The 23,907-nt window shown below is 43.3% G+C and overlaps 1 protein-coding gene across 1 annotated transcript in view; it reads right to left on the reverse strand.

Annotated features, from left to right (window-relative positions):
- BEND2 (BEN domain containing 2) overlaps window positions 1-21,038 on the reverse strand; it is a 66,181-nt gene extending 45,143 nt beyond the window's left edge. The window contains 7 exon segments of the mRNA XM_074392129.1: window positions 300-428; window positions 7,693-7,820; window positions 8,592-8,649; window positions 8,921-8,965; window positions 8,968-9,056; window positions 12,212-12,403; window positions 21,014-21,038. Of these exon segments, the coding sequence (XP_074248230.1) occupies window positions 300-428; window positions 7,693-7,820; window positions 8,592-8,649; window positions 8,921-8,965; window positions 8,968-9,056; window positions 12,212-12,403; window positions 21,014-21,038 (666 nt within the window).
- Window positions 21,039-23,907: the final 2,869 nt, after the last annotated feature.

Below are 23,907 nucleotides of genomic sequence, written 5' to 3' on the forward strand. Positions count from 1 at the left end.
TGGGAGCCTGAGGTGGGAGAATCACCTGAGCCCGGGAAGTTGAGGCTGCAGTGAGCCGTGATTGCACCACACCACTACACTCCAGCCTGCACAACAGAGTGAGGCCCTGCAAAAATAAAAAATAAAAGCTCCTGTCCCAGAGGAACTGCCATCTCAGCTGGGAGAGAGACAAGTAAAGAGAGGATTCCAATAGACAAAGTTATTAGCAGGCTGGAACAGTGTTTCGCAAAGTGGTCCACGGACCAGCAGCATCAACATCACCTGCAAGCTTATTAGAAATGCCAAATTCCAGGCTGTACCCCAGACCTATGAAGCCAGAAACTCTGAGAGTGGGGGCAGTGGTCTTTGTTTTCACAAGACCCCCAGGTGATTCTGATGCCACCAGTGAGAACCACTGGGCTGCGGCACTGAGGTAAACAGTGCAGGATCTAGGGGGAACATGGTTGGGGTCAAATACTAGAGTCCTGCCACTTACCAACTGTGTGACCCTGGGCAAGTTACTTAACCTCTCTGTGCTTCAATGTCCTCATGTAGGGAATCAGGATGAAAATCTCTCAAGGTTCTCTTGAGGATGAGAACATTGCTAAAGTATTAGGTTAACGCTAACAGCAACAACACTACACTATGCCCAGTTCAACAGTGCTCAGTGGTCTCTTCATGTTACTAGTGTTATTACCAGCACTGTGACACAGGCAGGAACAGGAGGCTAAGCGTGCACAGAAGGGTGGGCCTAACCCAGGCTGGCAGTCATGGAGAGCTTTTCAGAGGAGGTGAGGTCTGAGGTGAGAATTAAAACATGAGAAGGTGCTCACCAGGTGAGGATGCATGTAAGGGCTTACAGAGGGCAGAAGGAACAGCAGGTTCAAAAATACCCACAGAGAAAAACAGGAAGCCAGGTGTGGAGACAGTAAGTATCAATGACATTCCAGGAACAGGGCTGTCATGGGAAGCAGAGAGTGAGGATGACAGGAAAGGAGGGATGGGAGGCAAGAGAAGTGGCTTCTCCAAGCTGTGAGAGAACTCATAGAGGGGAAAGGGGGACAGAAACAGGGGCTGAAGACAGAGGAGCCAGAGGGACACCAATGAGGGGGCAGCTCTGAGTTCCAGGAAGGGAACCAGACACAGAAAAGAGCAAAGGTGTCAGCCCTGGCCACTAGGATAGTCAGGGAGGGGTTAGAAGAAGAGCAAGGATGAGGCAGTTGGTTGGCTGTGGGTATAGATATGAGGACTTGGAGGGGAGGACTGCCCCAGGCGCTCCACTGTTTTCAGGAATGAAGAGGCAGGACTAGGGGCCAGAGGTAGGCAGGGGACGGCCAGCAGAGGGCATCCTCCTGTGCTCCCAGCCTAAGCAGGACAGAGGTGGACTTAAGAGGGAACTGGGATGAAAGAACAAGGCAGGCTGCAGCACCACCCCTGTGATCTAGAATGGGCAGGGGAGGAAAGATGGCTCCTTGGGAGAAGAACCATTGGGGCCATTTCAGACTGACCGTGGCCCTGGGCACCTACCCCCACAGATGCTGCCTCCCACCCCGGCGTGTAGGCTTGCTGAGGGGTACCCTGGCCTAGCGGTGCATGGGGAGGCAGGCTGGGGAGAACCCACTCCCTCTCCCCAGCTCACCTCTGCACCCACTTCCCCACAAGACCACATGCATGTGTCTCTTGGAAGCACTCCACTTCTGTTCTCACCCATGATCATGATAAACACCCAAACAATTTTACTTTCCAAAGTATTTCAGCTCATTCCATTCAGGAAACCTTATATATAGCAAGAAACATTATCTTTTTATAACCTTCATTACCTCTGGCTTCTAACTCACAAAATTCCTGGTAATCACATTTCTACAAACATGGTGATTCTTACAACACCCCCTTAAAACCACCTAAGGTATATTTCTTTACAAAACCTTGATGGGGGCCAGGTGCAGTGGCTCACACCTGTAATCCCAGCACTTTAGGAGGCTGAGGTGGGCGGATCACAAGGTTGGGAGATCGAGACCATCCTAGTCAACATGGTTTCTACTAAAAAATATAAAAAATTAGCCAGGCATGGTGGTGTGCACCTGCAGTCCCAGCTACTCGAGAGGCTGAGGCAGGGGAATCCCTTGAACCCAGGAAGTGGAGGTTGCAGTGAGCTGAGATTGGGACACTGCACACCAGCCTAGAGACAGAGCGAAACTCTGCAAAAAAAAAAACCTTGATGGGCTGCCATTTTATTTCCATTGAGATATCCTGATACACATTCAGGCACATACTAAATTTCATCCAAATCAGCCAATTTCCTTTAAGGTTTATTTTGGAGAAATGAAATGTGAAACAATCTAGATGAAAGAGGCCTAACTACATTTGATCAGTTATGGGCTTTTTTTTGTTTAAAAAAAAAAAAGAAGGAGCTATAGAAATTATTTTTACTTCAATTTTTTCACTTTGGAATACTGTTCTAACTAGAAATCTTTTGAAAAATGTATCACAATGAGATGATAATCATAAAGAACTTGACATAGAAAAATTTCTATTAATGGTACAATGCGGCAGAACACAGTGGCTCAAGCCTGTAATCCCAGTATTTTGGTAGGCCGGGGAGGGGGGATGTCATCTGAAGTCAGGAGTTTGAGGCCAGCCTGGCCAACATGGTGAAACCCTGTCTCTACTAAAAATACAAAAATTAGCCAGGCATGGTGGCACATGCCTGTAATCCCAGCTACTGGGAGGCTGAAGCAAAAGAATCACTTGAACCCAGGAGGCAGAGTTTGCAGTGAGCCGAGATTGTGCCATTGCACTCCAGCCTGGGCAACAAGAGCAAAATTCCACCTCAGGGGAAAAAAAAAAAAAAAAAAAAAAAATATATATATATATATATATATTACAATGGCATTAAATGCAATAAAGAAAATTTCAGCTCAGTATTACAGAAAAATACATTTGAGAGACAGAACTTCATGCCTTACAACAGTGTTGCAATCCAGAAAGATGATTTCAATCATTTTCATCACAGGAAACTTCATTGTTCTACTAATATTATAAAAATAAGTAGTCAATGTTTAATATCACTAGAAGCTAAAGCAAGCACTATAAAAAAAAACTTTAAATATTTATATTTTTAATTCTTTTTGTTTCTCCCCTACGTACCAGAGGATTTCAGAGTCTTATAAAGCCAAGAAAAAGTAAAACCAAAACCCACATTCATATGAGAATAAAAGAGTTGATTAATAAAGGAGGTAGGCAAAGAAGTTATTATATAAAAACCTAGGTTTAAGAAAAGCTACTGAATATCAGTATGAACATATAGTTCTAATATATATAAAGACAGAGATAGAAATATAAGTTTATGTGTATGCATGGATTAGGATACCTACATTTATTTCCTAGCTCTGTCCACTGAGAAGGCCTAGGATCAATGACACAAGAGGAGCAATGAACACACCTAGTGTCCAGATCTTGGTTTCTAAACACCAGTCTCCAACTAAAGGAACCAGGGCTCCTTAGAAAAAAGTTGAATTCCAGGGCTAACAGGGAAAGTACAGATGAGCCTAGAATATCTTGCGGTGGCAGAAAACAAGTGGCAGAAAAAAAGGTAGGGGCAAGTCAAAAGGCCATAGGAGTCAACTGAAGGAGCTCCCAGTAACCAAAGCTGAAAAATTTGATTAATGAATAAATAATAATACTGGATTATACTCATATAATACAATAAAAGTCCATGAGTCCATATTTATATGAATATATATAATTGAATAAATAGATAAGTGGGAGATAAAGGGCAGCTCATCCTTGCAAATGCATTCCAATTAATAAATCCAGAAGGAATGAGGGAAACAGAGAATCAATATAAGGCACATGCCACAATAATGGCTGCTGCAGGTAAAATCCATGGATGGATGCTAACTCATCTCAGTGAATTGAAGAGAAACAGGATATTAGCACAGTCTCAAAATTCCCTGCAACCCAAAATCTTTATCATGGACAATGGGGAAAAGTAATAACTTTACGGTGGAAAAAATACGGAAAACATCACGTTAACCAAGTGATCAATGTTAATATCACCAATAAAAAAACATGTCAACACCATGTACCCCCCAATATGATTCAATAAGGAAGTAACATCACTCGTGTGGGACTCTTGCCAAAAATGCATAATCTCAATCCATTCAAGAGAAAGAATCAGACACAACAAGATCAAGACATTTTATGAAATAATTGACCAGTAGTCATCAAGAGTGTCAAAGTCATGAAAGACAAGGAAAGAATGAGGAGCTGTCACAGACTAGAAGAGCCTAAGGAGACAAAACCAAATTCAATGTGGGATACTGAATTTTATTCTGGAACAGAAAAAGGACATGGAATTGGGAGAAATGGCAAAATTCAAACAAGGACCATGGTTCAGCTAATAATACTACACTAATGTTCATTTCGGGTTCTGATAACTGTGCTGTGATTATTACAATTACCATAATTTTAAGTTATACAGGTAAGTTAACATTAAGGGAAGCTTTGTGAAGCATATGTATGAGAATTCTCTGTAATATTTTTGCAACTCTTCTATAAATCTATTAATTATTTTAAAAATTAGAAAAGCTAATGAAACTGGGTACAAAACTGCTGTGAAATTCCTACTAAAGAAAAGAAGGAAACAAAACGCTTCAGAGTTCATTGTCTAATGAAAAGAAACATACAGATTCAAGAGACAGAAATATTTCCTTAAGCCTGAGTTCAGAGTAATTCTACAGTATATATGAAGACTGAAAAAGAATCCAAATTTCTTTCTTGGAATATATTTGGCAATTAGTGTTTAATATTATATAAAGATTCAAAGTCTGGTATACATTCATTAATGATACTTCCATCTTCTTCACAATCAAGTATTCATGTTATTGTCTAAGGAAAATGTATTAATGAACCAAAAGAAAATATGAAAGAAAGAAAAGTTCAGGATTTCTATTTCATTTTCAAGAAGCACCTAAGGCCTATTTGTGATATCAAAGGACCTTTGCCCATTGCAAATCGTACAACTACAGGAAAAGATATATTTGCTGAATTGTGTTCTCATTAACCCAGCTACACTCAAGACACCATTTTCATCAAGTTTAACCATTTATATACTTCATGGCAGATACACGAGTCTTCTAGCACCAGAACTGCTTTAAAAGCAAATATTTCTAACCATGAACAAAGAACCAAATGTTAAATGGTTTTTGATTTTCAAATAATCCAACAGTGACACTCAGTGGACAAGACAGGAAACATTTAAGCACCTATTTTTCTTCACAAATTAATCTGTAAATCATCTTAAAATACTTTTTGGAGTAAGACAGGGTATAAATAAGTAAACAGACAGTAAATAACCATTATATTTCTGTATAATTATTCTAAGGATGAATTGTGGGCCATAAGAATAATTTTAATAGAAACATACCAAGTAGTTATCTACTTCTTTATTTCAAAATACATGATAAAAAATTATCGTGTAATAATAATGGCGATTCCCCAAGAATCTAGAAATAGAAATTCCATTTGACCCAGCAATCCCATTACTGGGTGGGTATATACCCAGAGGATTATAAATCGTTCTATTACAAAGACACATACACACGTATGTTCATTGCAGCACTGTTTACAACAGCAAAGACCTGGAACCAACCCAAATGCCCATCAATGATAGACTGGACAAGAAAAATGTGGCACATATACACCATGGAATACTATGAAGGCATAAAAAATGATGAGTTCATGTCCTTTGTAGGGACATGGATGAATCTGGAAACCATCATTCTCAGCAAACTGACACAAGAACAGAAAATCAAACACCACATGTTCTCACTCATAGGTGGGTGTTGAACAATGAGAACACATGGGCACAGGGAAGGGAGCATCACACACTGGAGTCTGTTGGGAGGAGGCTAGAGGAGGAACAGCAGGGGGTGGGGAAGTTGGGGAGGAATAACATGGGGAGAAATGCCAGATGTAGGTGACAGGGGGATAGAGGCAGCAAACCACCTTGCCATGTATGTACCTATGCAACAATCCTGCATGATCTGCACATGTACCCCAGAACCTAAAGTACAATTAAAAAAGAATTAACCAAATTAGCCCAGCATTACAAACTTATTAGACAGCCAAAATTGTACGGAATTATAATAGATATTAATAATTGTAAACACAGTATTACCATCTTACCCTTATATAGTGCTTCATGCTTTCCAAAATGCTTTCACATAATTATGTGCAAAACCATGACACTCGGCAGATAATTAGCATTATCCCAAAAAATTAAAATATTCAGGGTGATAGAAGTCAAGAATTGCCTATACTACTTATGTGGCACTGATATCCACATCCTTATGTAAGTAAATAAACCCATTTTCTGTTAAGCCAAATTATATATAATTTAATAATCTATTTTATTCAACTTCAGAGATCAAAAAGCACAGGAGAATATAGTGGTACTGTAAAACAGTACGAACACTTAGAAAAACTGGCAATTTCTCATAAACTTTCATCTGCCCATTACCCAATATTTCCACTCCCAGATATTTACCCAAATTAAATGTAAACATAGGTTCACAAAGAGACTGCCATGAGCATGTTCATAGCCACTTTACTCCTAAGAGCCCAAATGTCTATCAAAAGAATAGTTAGGCCGGGTGCAGTGGCTCATGCCTGTAATCCCAGAACTTTGGGAGGCCAAGGCAGGCGGATAACCTGAGGTCAGGAGTGTGAGGCCAGCCTGGCCAACATAGTGAAACATCGTCTCTACCAAAAATACAAAAATTAGCTGATCTGGTGGTGGGCACCTGTAATCTCAACTGCTCGGGAGGCTAAGGTAGGAGAATCACTTGAACCCAGGAGGTGGAGGTTGCAGTTAGCTGAGATAGCGCCACTGCACTCCAGCCTGGGCAACAGAAAGCAAGACTACATCTCAAAAAAAAAATGGATAAGAAAATTATGAATATTCATATGACAGAATGACAGAATACCACTCAGCAATGAAGAGGAATAAAATATTAATACTATGAAACAAATCTCTAAAACATTCTTCTAAGGAAAAAAAAGACTATGACCCAAAACAGCACATACCGTACAATTCTATTTATGTGAAGTTCTAGAACAGGAAAAACTCATCTAGGATGGAAAAAAACATCAAAATGGTATTTCCCCCAAAGTTAAGGAAGATGGGGACTTACCAGGAAGAGGTCGGAGGTCACTTTCTGGGGTGATGAAAATGTTCATTATTGTCCTTTTTTTTTTTTTTTTTTTTTTTTTTGAGACAGAGTCTCACTCTGTCACCCAGGCTGGAGTGCAGGGCTCGATATCAGTTCACTGCAACCTCCACCTCCTAGGTTCAAGTGATTCTCCTGCCTCAGCCTCCCGAGTAGCTGGAATTACAGGCATGCACCACCATGCCCAGCTCATTTTCTTGTATTTTTAGTAGAGACGGGGTTTCACCACGTTGGCCAGGCTGGTCTCAAACTCCGGACCTCAGGTGATCCACCCACCTTGGCCTCCCAAATTGCTAGGATTGCAGGCATGAGCCATCACACCTGGCCAAAATGTTCGTTATCTTCATGGAATGTAAATACACATACTTATCAAAACTCACTAATTTGTGCATTTTACTGCATGAAATTCAACTCCATTTTTTAAAAAGAAATACAGCAGAATGAAAAGAACAAAGAAAGATTTTCACTTTAATAAACAAACCATAATATCTACCTCTGGAGTAGACAATCTTCCTCTTTGGGGCAAATTCACTTCCTCTAAGTTGTAGCTGTGTCTTCTTAAATCAACTAGGTGTTGCATTTGTGAAACTGTTTGGCCACCATGGGCAACTGTGAAGCAATGCATAAAAATGTTATTTCATACACTATCATCTTAATAACCTTAATACAGATATGCTCTCAGAATGCTAACTCAAATTAAATTGGACTTTGGGTTGAATTTTAGAGTGACAAAACAAGAATTCTTCCATGACCAATTTAGAGTAACTCTTAAAACTGAAGGGCTACATTACCCATGACTAGGAATAAGAATCAAATCAAATGTAATTATAAACTGTGAAGTGACTGCTTAGTAACTTAAAGCCTACAAAGTAAATGCTGGAAACAAATAAAAAAGAGAACACAAGGGCTAACTGCTTTTGTAAAGGAGCTCCAAATGGCCCCTGACAAAGAAGACAGCATTGTGTCCAAAATATAAGCCAGGAATCTATTCTGGATTGGGCCCCCACCGCTATGTCGGCTGGGCAGACCACTAGAGACATCACCTCCTCACCTGCCAGGTTACCAGGTTAACACCAGTTGAGATTATCTCTAAGGTCCATTTCAGCTTTCAAGTTAGGATTACCTTATTAAATGTTATATTAAGCCTAAATAAATGGATGCAAAACGTAAACCAAAAATCTAGAATTAGGAAGGTTCAGTTATGGCTCTGAGTCACTTAACTATGGAACTGGAAGAAGACACAGGCTGCAATAGTATTGGATTATATCTTGTACTAGAGATTCACTCTGAAAGCCTGCCTCACAGTTACTGCAAGGGACACTTTAATGAAAGAGCTACTTCACTTAAACCTTCCTGAGCCAGGGCAGTAATGAGAGGCACAATTAAGGGAAGCAGGTTTCATCTCTTTCCTGTTTCCTTTCATTCTATAGTGGAGATCCTAATGACCAAGGGCCCAAAAGAGAGAAATCAAAAGGGGATAAAGAAAATGGGAGAACTAACTCTCAAGTTAGATAAATGCAGACAAATGCTATATAGAAATATCAAGTTATAAAATACCTCCAGGCTGGACCCAGTGGCTCACACCTGTAATCCCAACATTTTAGGAGGCTGAGGCAGGAGGATTACTTGAGCTCAGGAGTTGGAGACTAGCCTGGGTAACATAGCAAGATATCAACTCTACTAAAAAATTTTTAAAAATTAGCTGGGCATGGTGGCATGCGCCTGTTATCCCAGCTACTGGGAAGACTGATATGGGGTGGGAGAATTGCTTGAGCCCGGGAAGTTGAGGCTACAGTGAGCTGTGATTGTGCCATTGCACTCCAGCCTGAGTGACAAAGTAAGACCCTGTCTCAAAAATAATAATAATAATAATAAAATGAAAGATACAATAAGATACCTCCAAATTGAGCTGTAACTTCAACCAAAATTTACCTTTTAAACTGAATTTTTTCTGACTATAATACAAGCTATAAGTAATTAAATTCTGATGTATTCAAACAAAGGAACTACACAGCAAGGAGAATAAACCAGCTATTGCAGCACACAGCAAGAATTTTTTTTAAAAAAGCCAAACACAAGCCAAATGTGGTGGCACGTGCCTATGGTTCCAGCTACACAGAAGCTGAGGCAGGAGAATCGGTTGAGCCCATGAGTTCAAGTCCAGCCTCAGCAACACAACAGGACCCTGTCTCTGAAAAAATGCCAGATATAAAAGACAGTATAGCATATGGTTCAACTGGTATAAAACTCAGAAACAGGCAAAAGTAATCTATGGTAGAAGTCAGGATAGTAGTTACCTTACAAAGAAGAGTAGTGATTGAAAGGGGGTGGACAGGATTCTAGGGAGCTCATAACCTTGTATTTCTTGGTTATGAGTGCTGGTTATATGCATGAATTAATTTGAAAATTATTTAAGCTGTATATTTACGATGTGTGTATATTTTGTATGTCATAGATTTCCATAAAAAGTTCACCTATAGCCAGGTGTGGTGGCTCATGCCTGTAATCCCAGCACTTTGGGAGTCTGAGGCAGGTGGATCACTGGAGACCAGGAGTTTGAGACCAGCCTGCCCAACCAAATGAAATCCCCTCTCCTAAAAATACAAAAATGAGTTGGGTGGGGTAGTGTACGTCTGTAATCCCAGCTACTCGGGAGGCTGAGGCAGGAGAGTCGCTTGAGCCTGGGAGGCACAGGTTGCAGTGAGCCAAGATCACACCACTGCACCCCAGCCTGGGTAACAGAGCAAGACTCTGTCTCAAAAAAAAAAAAAAAAAAAAAAAAAAATATATCACCTAAAAAATTCAGCTCATTATAAACAATCCAGAATCTAAATAAAAAGAGAAAGCAATGCACAGCAATAAATATTGTAACCTTTAAATATATTTATTTTTCTCATATATTTTATATACTTTGAATCATATTGTGTGTGTATATATATTCTGAGCAATTTTGTGTGTCATTTATAATTTTAAAAATATTTTTAAATGCCTGCATAATATTCCATTTTACGGATGTCCAGAGGTTTTGCTACCTGTTTTCCACTGTGGGACATTTATATGGCTTCTAATTTTTCACTATTTTGGTATAATGATGTGTATACATTCAAAGGCAAACATTTCTGTACACCTCTGAACAATTCCTTATAATGGATATCTAGAAGAATCACTAGGGCAAAGTCTATGAATATTTGGGGGACTCTTGATAGGTGAGGTACTGCCAAAAAATCCAAAAAGGTTGTACTAATTTACATTTCAAGATAACTGCAATGCAATGGCTTTTCTCCATTATCACTAGAGTAAATTATCTTTTACCAACTGTTAATTTGATAGACAAAAGTTTAAAGCTTGTATCTCATTTAAGTTTGCATTTTCTATCCACTAGTATTTCTTGTTCTGTGAATTGTTCTGCTCACTGCCCAATTAGGGTCTCATTGTTTCCTATCTGATTTGTATGAGGTCTTGCTCTCTTAAGGATAATACCCTTGAAAGTGTATAATTGCAACAAACACCCTTCTCAGGTGGAGGTGTGATTTAGAAGAGTGACTTTTTTTGAGCTAGGGAGGGGTTTCTTTATTTGTTTATTACGCCAAATTCATTAACATTTTTGTGACTTCTTCAGCTGCTTTTACACTTAGTCTTTCACTAGGATTAGAGAAAACAATCAACTATATTTTCTTCTAGTTTTTTCCATACTTCCACTTATTGGGTCTTCAACTCTTTAATCCATCTCAAAATTATTTAAGTGTATGATGTGAGATGAAATGAAATGGGCTTTCCCCCCAACAGTTAAGCATTTTCCCCAGTATGTTATTTCCTTTCCATCATTCCCGTATTAATGTACTCTAGTATGTTAACTCTAAATCCTTTGTTTTGTTTGTGAGTTTCTATCACGTCAAGTCTGGCTCCCTATTTTATAACTGTATTTTAATAACATAATATTTTAATAACTATATCTTTAAAATGTTTTAGTGTTTGATATGGTAAATCACCACCTGTCCCTTAAACAGTTTTTTCCTAAGATTTTTTTCACACCTATACTAGAGTGTTTTTTCACACCCAAGAATAATCTGTGTCTCTCCACTTCCTCAGGCCTTATTTTATGATCCTCAGTATTTGCGGTCCTTTCATAAAGGTTCTGATATTTTTATTTATTTACTCCTCAGAGTGTTTAAATATATTTCATAGCCATTATCAACTGGGTCTTTTTCCTATATGTTTTCTAACTACTTAATGTTACTATATCAAAAAACTATTTGTTCTTATAATTTAATAAAACTAATTAACTAAACCAACTCAAGAAGAAATAGAAAATCTTAATGGACCTATAATGAGAGGTTGAAGCAGTAATCACAAACTGCAGTAAAGAAAAGCCCAGGACCAGATGGCTTCCCCACTGATTTCTACCAAACATTTAAAGAATTAACACTGGCTGGGTGCGGTGGCTCATGCCTGTAATCCTAGCACTGTGGGAGGCTGAGGCAGACAGGCTGCTTGAACTCAGGAGTTCGAGACCAGGATGGGCAACATGGCAAAACCCTGTCTCTACTAAAAATACAAAAATTAGCTGGGCATGGTGGTATGCGCCTGTAGTCCCAGATACTTGGGAGGCTGAGGCAAAAGAATCTCTTGAACTTGGGAAGTAGAGGTTGCAATAAGCAGAGATGCCACAACTGCACTCTAGCCTGGGCAACAAAGCGAGACCCTGTCACCCTGACACCCCTCCAAAAAATAAGACTTAACACCAGTCCTTCTCAAACTCTTCCAACAAATCAGATAAAAGAACACTTCTTAACATTCTGTCTCCCACAGAACAAAGGAGACATGGCAAAGCTTAAGCAAAGGGAAAATGCAAGCAAAAGTAAACCTTGTGGTATTAGCACGAAGCTAAGCCCTCTGGTAATAACTAATTACTGTAAAGGTTACGGGAATATTTAAGCAATTTACTGGAAACAGGGACCAGAATGCAAAATTTTGCCAGAAAGGAAATTTAACAAAATTACCATATGACATTTGGAGTGGATGGTGATGGTCACCACTGGCGCCTGGAAAATTTGGTTGTATGGCTGTGACATCAGTGGAATAATCTGCTGTGCCATTGGTGGAATTATCTGCTCTTTCAGAATCTTCCACTGTCTCAGTACTGCGATCTTCATTGTTATCATCACTATCGTCAACAGTCACAATAATAAAATCTAAGAATAAGCAAACAGAAAGATTAGATTTAATACCACATTAAATAAAGTTTCTTGAAGAAGCCACCTTATAAAGTTATAGATTGTTTAAAAAACATATTTTAGCTGAAAATTTGTATTATATATTTTATATCTGTAATCATTACAAGTTAGCTAATGAACCAATAGTAGGAATTTTTGAAGTATGTACATATGTATGTATACATACACACACATAGACTACTATCTCTAGTACTTCCAATTTTGTAGAGCAATAAATTTCTTCTCATTTGAGAAATGTGGCCAACTGGCCCATGCCACAGTGTTCAATTATATGCTTTTCACTTAAATGATGCAATCGGTGTTAAGTAGACACACTTGTGGTGACCATGAAGTTCTAAACTGTTCTCTAAAAACTAATATTAATGTTTATGATGACTGATAATGTGGAAATAAAGTACAAAAGTAAATGTCATTATGAAATGAATTCAAACTGAATCTCATAAAATGTGAAATAAGTAACCACAAATAAACCAGATGTGAAATATCAACTAGGTAAACCATTCTAAAGAATATGAAAACACATTATGCAAAATGTCTAAGATCAAAATGAGCTTTATTGGATTCCCCCAAGCAAGATGGCTGAACAGAACAGCTCCAGTGCACAGCTCCCAGCAAGATCCACGTAGAAGGTGGGTGATTGTCACATTTCCAACTGAGTGGCCCCTGGAATGCCAGTGGGCAGAACTGTTCATTCCCCTGGAAAGAGGGCTGAAGCCAGGGAGCCAAGTGGTATGGCTCAGCAGTTCCCACCCCCAGAGAGACCAGCAAGCTAAGATCCACTGGCTTGAAATTCTCACAGCCAACACAGCAGTCTGAGCTCAATCTAGGAGGTTACAGCTTGGTGAAGGAAGGGGTGTCTGCCATTGCTGAGGCTCAAGTGGGCAGTTTCAACCCCACAGTGTAAGCAAAGCTGTGGGGAAGTTCAAACTGGGACAAGCCCAACACAGCTCAGCAGCTGCAGGCAGTCTGTCTCACTAGATGCCCTCACTGGAAAGGGCATCTGTGAAAAAAAGGCAGCAGTGCATCAGGGATTTATAAATAAAGTCCCCACCTTCCTGAGACAGAGCACCTGGGAAAAGGGGTGGTAATGGGTACAGCTTCAGCAGACCTAAATGTCCCTGCCTGGCAGCTCTGAAGAGAGCAGCGGATTTCCCAACACAGCATTTGAACTCTGATAAGGGACAGACTGCCTCCTCAAGTGGCTCCCTGATCCTCATGTATCCTGACTGGGAGACACCTCCCAGTAGGGGTTGACAGACACCTCATACAGGAGAGCTCTGGCTGGCATCTGGCAAGTACCCCTCTGGGACAAAGCTACCAGAGGAAGCAACAGGCAGCAATCTTTGCTGTTCTGCGGCCTCCACTGGTAACTCCCAGACAAGCAGGGTCTGGACCTCCAGCAAACTCCAGCAGACCTGCAGCAGAGGAACCTCACTGTTAGAAGGAAAACTAACAAACAGAAATAAATAGTTTCAATGTCAACAAAAAGTACATCCACTCAGAGACCTCATCTAAAGGTCACCAACTTCAAAGACCAAAGGTAGATAAATCCACAAAGATAGGAAGAAGCCAGTGCAGAAAGGCTGGAAACTCCAAAAAACCAGAACGTCTCTTCTCCAAGGGATCACAGCTCCTTGCCAGCAAGGGAACGAAACTGGATGGAGAATCAGTTTGATGAATTGACAGAAATAGGCTTCTGAAGGTGGGTAATAACAAACTCCTCCAAGCTAAAGAAGCAGGTTCTAATCCAATGCAAAGAAGCTAGGAACCTTGAAAAAATGTTAGACAAAATGCTAACTAGAATAACCAGTTTAGAGAAGAACATAAACAACCTGATAGAGCTGAAAAACATAGCACAAGAACTTCCTGAAGCATACACAAGTTTCAATAGCTAATCAATCAAGTGGAAGAAAGGATATCAGAGATTGAAGATCAACTCAATGAAATAAAGTGAGAAGATAAGATTAGGGAAACAAGAGTGAAAAGAAATGAACAAAGCCTCCAAGAAACATGGGATTACATGAAAAGACCAAATCTACATTTGAGCAGTGTACCTGAAAGTGAAGGGGAGAATGAAACCAAGTTGGAAAATACTCTTCAGGATATTATCCAGGATAACTTCCCCAATCTAGCAAGGCAGGCCAACGTTCAAATTCGGGAAATACAGAGAACACCACAAAGATACTCCTCAAGAAGAGCAACCCCAAGACACATAATTATTAGATTCACCAAGGTTGAAATGAAGGAAAACATGCTAAGGGCACCCAGAAAGAAAGTTCGGGTTACCCACAAAGGGAAGTCCATCAGACTAACAGCAGATCTCTCAGCAGAAATCCTACAAGCCAGAATGAGACATGGAGAGTGGGGGGCAATATTCAACATTCTTAAAGAAAAGATTTTTCAACCCAGAATTTCATATCCAGCCAAACTAAGCTTCGTAAGCAAAGGAGAAATAAAATCCTTTACGGACAAGCAAATGCTGAAAGATTTCGTTACCATCAGGCCTGCCCTACAAGAGCTCCTGCAGGAAGCACTAAACATGGAAAGGAACAACCAGTACCAGCCACTGCAAAAACATACCAAATCGTAAAGACCATCAATGCTAGGAAGAAACTGCATCAACTAACGGGCAAAAATAACCAGCTAGCATCATGACAGGATCAAATTCATACATAACAATATTAACCTTAAATGTAAATGGGTTAAATGCCCAATTAAAAGACAGACTGGCAAATTGGCTAAAGAGTCAAGATCCATTGGTGTGCTGTATTCAAGAGACCCATCTCAAGTGCAAAGACACACATAGGCTAAAAAATAAAGGAATGGAGGACTATTTACCAAGCAAATGGAAAGAAAAAAAAAAAAGCAGAAGTGCAATCCTAGTCTCTGATAAAACAGACTTTAAACCATCAAAGATCAAAAGAGACAAAGAAGGGCATTACATAATGGTAAAAGGATCAATGCAACAAGAAGAACTAACTATCCTAAACATACGGACCCAATGCAGGAGCACCCAGATTCATAAAGCAAGCTCATAGAGACCTACAAAGAGACTTAGACCCCCACACAATGATAGTGGGAGATTTTAACACCCCACTGTCAATATTGGACTGATCAACAAAACAGAAAATTAACAAGGATACCTAGGACTTGAACTCAGATCTGGACCAAGTGGACCTAATAGACATCTACAGAAATCTCCACCTCGAATCCACAGAATATACATTATTCTCAGCACCGCATCACACTTACTCTAAAACTGACCACATAATTGGAAGTAAAACACTCCTCAGCAAATGCAAAAAAAAAAAAAAAATGGAAATCATAACAGTCTCTCAGACCACAGTGCAATCAAATTGGAACTCAGGGTTAAGAAATTCACTCAAAACCGCACAACTACATGGAAACTAAACAACTTGCTCCCAAATGACTACTGGATAAATAACAAAATGCAGAAAGAAATAAAGGTGTTCTTTGAAACCAATGGGAATGAAGACACAATGTACCAGAATCTCTGAGACACATTTAAAGCAGTGTATAGAGGGAAATTCATAGCACTAGGTGCCCAACAGAGAAAGCAGGAAAGATCTAAAATCAATACCCTAATGTCACAATTAAAAGAACTAGAGAAGCAAGAACAAACAAATTCAAAAGCCAGCAAAAGACAAGAAACAACTAAGATCAGAGCAGAACTGAAGGAGACAGAGACAGACATAAAAAACCCTTCAAAAAAAATCAATGAATCCAGGAGCTGGTTTTTTAAAAGATCAACAAAATAGATAGACTGCTAGCCAGACTAATAAAGAAGAAAAGAGACAATAATCAAATAGATGCAATAAAAATGATAAAGGTAATATCACCACCGAGCCCACAGAAATACAAATTACTATCAGAGAATACTATAAACATCTCTACGCAAATAAAACAGAAAATCTAGAAGAAACCCTAACCCTAACCCCCAATTCTAACCCTAACCCTAACCCTGGACACTTACACCCTCCCAAGACTAAACCAGGAAGAAGCTGAATCCCTGAATAGATCAATAACAAGGTTTGAAATTGAGGCAGCAATTAATAGCATACCAACCAAAAAAAGTCCAAGACCAGACAGTTTCCCAGCTGAATTCTATCAGAGGTACAAAGAAGAGTTGGTACCATTCTTTCTGAAACTATTCCAAACAGAAAAAGAGGGAATTCTGCCTAACTCATTTTATCAGGCCAACATCATCCTGACACCAAAACCTGGCAGAGACACAGCTAAAAAAGAACATACCAATTGTTATCTAGGTGGCTATCATTGAATAGCAAAATTATGATCATTAGACTTCTCTGTCAATTCTCTACAATAAACTTTCAGTTGTGTCACCAGAAGATAATAACCAAGGCAATTGAAAGTGTATTTGTTTTTTGTTGTTTTGTTTGTTTGTTTGTTTGTTTTGAGATGGAGTCTCGCTCTGTCACCAGACTGGAGTGCAATGGCGAGATCTCAACTCACTGCAACCTCTGCCTCCCAGGTTCAAGCAATTCTCCTGCCTGAGAATAGCAGGCAGGAGACTGGGACTACAGGCAGGCACCAGCACGCCCAGCTAATTTTTGTATTTTTAGTAGAGACAGGGTTTCACCATGTTGGCCAGGATGGTCTCCATCTCTTGACCTCATGATCCGCCTGCCTTGGCCTCCCAAAGTGCTGGGATTACAGGCATGAGGCGCCACGCCTGGCCCCTGAAAGTATATTTTTAAGAAAAGCTTTTTTGTATCACCAGATATTTCAAACTAGAGCTAGTAAAGCTATTGACAATGTCACTAAGGTTTCTCAGTAAATGTGTAAAAGTCCGATCAGTTCTTTTAAGTGTACACATAACTTTCCCAATTAAATTTTGGGGTTTTCCTGGTTCTGTTTTGTTTTTGTTTCGTTTTGCTTGAGACAGAGTCTTGCTCTGTCACAGGCTGGAGTGCAGTGGCATGATCACAGCTGTCTGCAACCTCTGCCTCTTGGGTTCAAGCGATTCTCCTGCCTCAGCCTCCTGAGTAGCTGGGGTTACAGGCATGCACCAGCATGCTCGGCTAATTTTTGTATTTTTAGTAGAGATGAGGTTTCACCGTGTTGGCCAGGATGGTCTCAATCTCCTGACCTCATGATTCACCCACTTCAGCCTCCCAAATACTGGGATTACATGCGTGAGCCACTGTGCCTGGCCCCCAGTTTTAAAAGACTTTTTTTTTTTTTTTTGAGACGGAGTCTTGCTCTGTAGCCAGGCTGAAGTGCAGTGGCACCATCTCAGCTCACTGTAACTTCTGTCTCCCACATTCAAGTGATTCTCCTGCCTCAGCCTCCCGAGTAGCTGGGACTACAGGCACCCACCACTGAGACGGGATTTCACCATGTTGGCCAGGATGGTCTAGATCTCCTGATCTCATGATCCAGCCACCTCAACCTCCCAAAGTGTTGGGATGCTGGGATTATAGGTGTGAGCCACCATGCCCGGCCAAAAGACATTTTAACTTTTAGAAATTGTTTTAAAATGGCCAGGCGCAGTGGCTCTCACCTGTAATCCCCGCACTTTGGAAGGCCAAGGCAGGCGGATCACTTGAGGTCAGGAGTTCGAGACTAACCTGGCCAACACAGTGAAACCCTGTCTCTATCAAAAAATACAAAAATTAGCAGGGCATGGTGGCACACACCTGTAGTCCCAGCTACTCTGGAGGCTGAGGCTGGAGAATCCCTTGAACCTGGGAGGCAGAGGTTGCAGTGAGCCGAGATCACGCCACTGCACTCCAGCCTGAGAGACAGAGCGAGACTCCTCTCAAAAAACAAAACAAAACAAAAAACCAAGAAACTGTTTGAACATTATGCTCCCAAGGTACAAGGCCATCAACTCATCACATGAGGCACAGCTCACAATGAGGGACTGTGGGTAACCCCCCTAGAGGCACCGAGGAAGGAGAGCTAAGCAGAATCCTGGCACAATTAGTGCCTGAAGAATATCTCAGTTTATAGCGTTAGTACTCAGTTATTTCCCTTTATATAATTCTCTCTATATAATCATATATTAGTTCATAGAATGAGTGCCTAAAGAATATATTACCACTCAGTTATTTCCCTATATATATGTAACTATACCTTAGTTCATAATGGGAGGAGTGCCTAGAGTAGACACGGTACAGAGCATGAATTAAGGAATAAGCAGCTTATAGTCAGAGGAATGTCTGGAGCAGACACAGTGCAGAGCATGATTTAAGGGAAAAACAGTTATACCAGGACAAGAATCCATGGCCCAGAGGGCAGCGTTCAGTATCGTAAAGATATCCGCTGTGTGGCAGGCTTGGGGCAAGAGCCACTCCTCCTGAAGAAGTTGTAGGATCTTGCTCCAGTTCTTGCGAAAGGCTGCCCTCAGACTGGCAGTCCCTCGAGCATCAAAACCCCTCCGGATAATGGCACCTTGGCGACTGTGAACTTTTATCAGCTCTTGCTACTGTGCTAGGTCAAAAGCACCCTCCTATAGAACTCCTTGGAAGCTGACAGCAGGTGGCGGTAGACCCTAACAGCTCTGTCACTGCTGCGTGATTAAGCATCCTCCGAGGAGTAGCATGCCCACAGATAGAGGTATTGCACACTGCACCCTCTTCACTGCGCACGGCCCACCTCTCTGCCTCGGTGACCTAATGGGGTGGACCCCTTACTGCACACGACCCTGTGGGGCCCTTAGCCCTACAAGGGACCACTCACGCGGGGACCACTTTGAGGAACACACAGCAAAACAGGGCGGTTACAACAGCCAGACCGCTCTGTTTGTTTTCAGAACAATCACTTTCTCAATCTTCGGCGGGACTCTCAAAGGCAGCCCTTCCACTGTCGCCAAAACCGTATCCCATCGCCCGGCACTTGCTGCAGGCGGGAGAAGCGAGGCTCAAAAGGGCACCTAGCCCACACCGCGCTTTAGAAAACGCCGCGCTGCAAAGCTGCTCGGAAAATCGCTGTCTTTTAGTCAACCTGAAGCCAGCCTGCCGCACTCGGGGAGAGCCGGAGGAGGGAGGGACGCGGTCCGCCACCAACCAAATCACAGACTTCCCCGTCAAAGACCACGCGGCGCAAGAGGGCCCGGGAGGGCCTCGACGGCTCCCCCGCTCCACAGGGACCCCGATTTCGCGGGCTGTCCCGACTCCCGCCTCTGCCCCCAACACCCTACGTCTTGTCTTTCTCTTCCTCCTCATTAACGTATTTACAGTAAAACAGCGAAGCTGCACCGTCTGTCTCTAATGAAATGCGATTATCATCAAAACCCCAACTCTCTGCCTCCACCGCGAAAAGTCTGACAGGAAATCAACTCGGGCGTTTGTCGATTCTTTAAACTCGAAGCTCTCACCCGATGTGGTGGCTCACGCCAGTAATCCCAGCACTTTGGGAGACAGGCGGGAGGACTGCCTGAGCCCAGGAGTTCAGACCAGCGTGGGCAGCGTGACGCAATCCCGTCTCAACAAAAGATACCACCATTAGCCGTGCGTGGTGGCGCGCGCCCGTAGTCAGCTCCTCAGGGGGCTGAGGAGGGAGAAGCGCTTGAACCCAGGAGGCGGAGGCAAGATGGCGCCACTGCCCTCCAGCCTCTATCTGAAAGCCAAAGCAAAAAGCACAAAAAGGCATTCCTCGCCCCCCAGTACCGCCCCTCACCAAAAAGAGAACAGCTGGAAAAGGATCCGCTAGTTCCAGAAAGTCGGCACCAAGTATTGAATGAGGTACGAAATCAGAAAATGTCTCCCGCTCAGGCGCCCGGGGAGAGGCGGCGGGCACCCCCCAAAGCGCCCCCTCAGAGCACCCGGGCCGCTACGCCAAAACACCGAACAGGGCTGTGCCCCGCGGCTGCCCACCGGCGGGAACAAAAACAAATTCAAGAAAAAGCGCGGCTGCATAGGCCGGCCGTAGCGCTAGGCCCCGCCGCGCCGCCCGCGCGCTCTGCGGCACACTGCGGAGGGGGCGCGCCGCGCCGCTCGAGCGCCTAGGCCAGGCGGCCAGTGCACTGTCCCTCAGACCGTTGGAGGCCGCCACACACCGTGCTCCTCTCACTGACCACCAGTGAAAGAGGGGCCGCTTCCTGAAGTGCGCCGGGGGGCCGGATAAACGGCCTCAGGGGGCCGCATGCGGCCCGCGGGCCGTAGTTTGGGGACGCCTGCTCTAGAATATGGTTTCACAACCAATCGAGGCTCGGGAAAGAACCGCGCGCCGTAGGGCAACCAGGCCCAGTATCTTGACGCACTCTGGGCACAAGCCCGAGTCACCCCAACCCCGAGCCACCAAGCGCCACACGGACGCCACGAGCCTCAAGATCACCTCACGCCGCAAGGACATACTGAGCCCGGAGACCCCGTGAACTAAGCGCCATCTTGGTCCACCACGCCGAGTTTCCCATGGGCGCCCTGACAGATGGCCGACACCCAGAGGCCGCCCCTCACTTGCCTCTGCCAATGAACATCCAATCGTGCCACCCCCTGAATGGTCACCAAACTGGGCGCGGCCCAGACTCTGACAGAACTTGAGGCCCAAGTTAGCGGGGTAGTTGAGAGGAGGTCACCTTACCTTGTTCCTCAATCTGGTCGGACATCCTGAGGTGGCGGGGTCTGGCTCTGAGGCCAGAGACCGGAGGCCTACGTCTGTGCCGCGGCTGTGAGGTAATTGCGTGGTAACTGTCTCCCCTCTCGCTTGGCACACTGAGGCGCGAGCGGAAGGAGGCTGGACTAACGTCTCTGCGGCTGCGCAGTAGCGCTGGGCATGCGTGCGTTACTCCGCGGGGGTGGGGGGCGTCAAAGGGCCTCGCGCCCCCCCGCCCCCGCTTTCGACCTACTTTCTTAAAGTGTTCTTTTTACAAAAGTATACATATGTATGTCTATATCGTTGTACATTATATATGTGTGTGTGAATATATGTAGATATAGATACAAATCTAGAGATATAGAGATATGAACTAGTAGCCAACACTGTCATTCTGCTCGTCCCAAAATGTGTATCATTAAAAAAAAGTCCAACATCACAGAATTGCGTTCAGACTTTCTAGTGTTTTCCCACATCCGGTGCCGGCTTTGGGAGCAAAACCGAAAACAAGCCAACTTTGCAAATATGTTCCTAATAAATACCTAGCAACCCCTGCCCCGTCCTTCCTGCCCCCACCAGTAGTCAGCAGTCTCTAGTCTCATCTTTGTGTCCCTATGTACCCGATATTTAAGCTCCTACTTACAAGTGAAAATATTCGGTATGTGGTTTTCTGTTTCTGTGTTAATTCACTTAGGAGAAAATCTTCCAGCCTGTATACATGCTGCTGCAAAGGACATGGTTTTGTTCTTTGTTATGGCTGCATAGTATTCCATGGTGTATCTGTACCACATTTTCTTTATTCAGTCCACCATTGATGGCCACGGCGGGGGGCAGTCCATCTCACCAGGCACAGTGCTCACCACCTGTGGCCTGGAGCCCTGCACACAGCTCCAGTGGCCTGGCTGAGATGTGCAACGCCACACTTTCAGGAGGCCCTGAGAGCCTGCTGTTTTGCCGACCCCAGGGTCTGCAGTGGGTTTTTGGCCCCAAGTGCAGTTTTGACAAAGGAGTGTGTGTTAGGGTTCTCCGGAGGAACAGAACTAATGGGATAGTTGTATATATAAAGGGGAGTTTATTAAGGACGATTGACTCACAGGTTCACAAGGTAAATTCCCACAATAGACCATCTGCAAGCTGAGGAGCAAGGAAGCCAGTCCGAGTCCCAAACCTCAAAAGTAGAGAAGCCAGCAGTGCAGCCTTCAGTTTGTGATTAAAGGTCTAAGAGTCCAAAACCTGAAGCACTTTGAGGACAGGAAGCATCCAGCACAGGAAAAAGATGTAGGCCAGAAGACTAAGCCAGGTTAGTCCTTCCACGCTCTTCCACCTGCTTTTGCTCTTCCTCCTGCTTTTACTGGCAGCTGATCAGATGGTGGCCACCCAGATTAAGGGTGGGTCTGCCTCTCCAAATCCACTGACTCAAATGCTCATCTCCTTCGGCAACACCCTCACAGACACACACAGGGACAATACTTTGCATCCTTCAGTCCAATCAAGTTGACACTCAATATTAACCATCACAGGGCATCTTCTTTGTAAGCACAGAGAAAGGCCCGGAGGAGCTGGAGAACAGCACTGAGCTCCCACCATCAGTTGTGAAAACTGGATCTCATGTGTTCATGGGCAGACACATATCTGTGTGTGTGTGTGTGTGTGTGTGCACGTGTGCATGTGTCAGAGAGAAAGAGAGAGAGGAGGGAGGGAAGGAGGAAGGGAGGGAGGAAGATGGATGGGACTGAGATGGTGATGAAAAGGGGAGAGAGACTGAGCATGGGGCAGAGTGACAAGCTAGCACCTCCCCATTTCTGTGTTACCTACAAAATCGCAGCCTTAGTAGGGTAAAATTTACCTGAGAACTTCAGCCTGTCTCCCAGGCTGAGTCTAGCACTCAGCCTCCTGGGGGAGGTCCGGGGAGCAGGGTCTCAGGTGTGCCCCAGGGGGGGTAGAAGATGGCAGTATCTCCAGCTGGAGGAGACCTACTAATTAGACGAGACCTGGGCTGTCACCTCCTCTGACACTTCAGCCCATGCTGATCACCACCAGGTGCACTACTCCGGGACCCACCTCTCACTCACCTCAATCCTGGTGGGGAAGCAAATCCCACGTGGCTTCCTCCTGTGCCTAATTCTGGGTGGGGGACCAGCCTACACCATCCCACCCTTTCAGGACCCCAGGAGGCTGGACCCCAGTGCACTCTGCCCTCCCGCTCGCCCAGTTCAACACAGTCTGCAGCCTCAAATCCAGATCGCAGAGGCCCAAGCTACAGTGACCTATCTGGATTCTGCATCTTGACGTTTCCATGCCGAGAAAGCAAACAAGAAAGGCGTCCTTCAAACACTCTAGTCAAAGCTTCCCCCCAGACCACTGCAGAAAGCTCAGCTTCTCAGACCTCAGGCAAGCTTGAAAGTACTTTCCTCTACCATTTTTTAAAAATATATATTTTATTGCACTTTAGGTTCTGGGGTACATGTGCAGAACATGCAGGATTGTTGCATAGGTACATACATGGCAATGTGGTTTGCTGCCTCCATCCCCCCGTCACCTATATCTGGCATTTCTCCCCATGTTGTCCCTCCGCAGCCTCCCTGTCCCCTGCTGTCCCTCCCCTGTTCCCCCACAACAGACCCCAGTGTGTGATGCTCCCCTCCCTGTGTCCATGTGTTCTTATTGTTCAACACTCACCTGTGAGTGAGAATATGTGGTGTTTGATTTTCTATTCTTGTGTCAGTTTGCTGAGAATAATGGTTTCCAGTTTCATCCATGTCCCTACAAAGGACACAAACTCATCGTTTTCTAAGGCTGCATAGTCTTCCATGGTGTATGTGTGCCACATTTTCCTTGTTCAGCCTATCATCGATGGGCATCTGGGTTGGTTCCAGGTATTT

This window comes from Saimiri boliviensis, chromosome X (genome assembly GCF_048565385.1).
Source record: "Saimiri boliviensis isolate mSaiBol1 chromosome X, mSaiBol1.pri, whole genome shotgun sequence".
Classification (NCBI taxonomy): Eukaryota; Metazoa; Chordata; class Mammalia; order Primates; family Cebidae; genus Saimiri; species Saimiri boliviensis.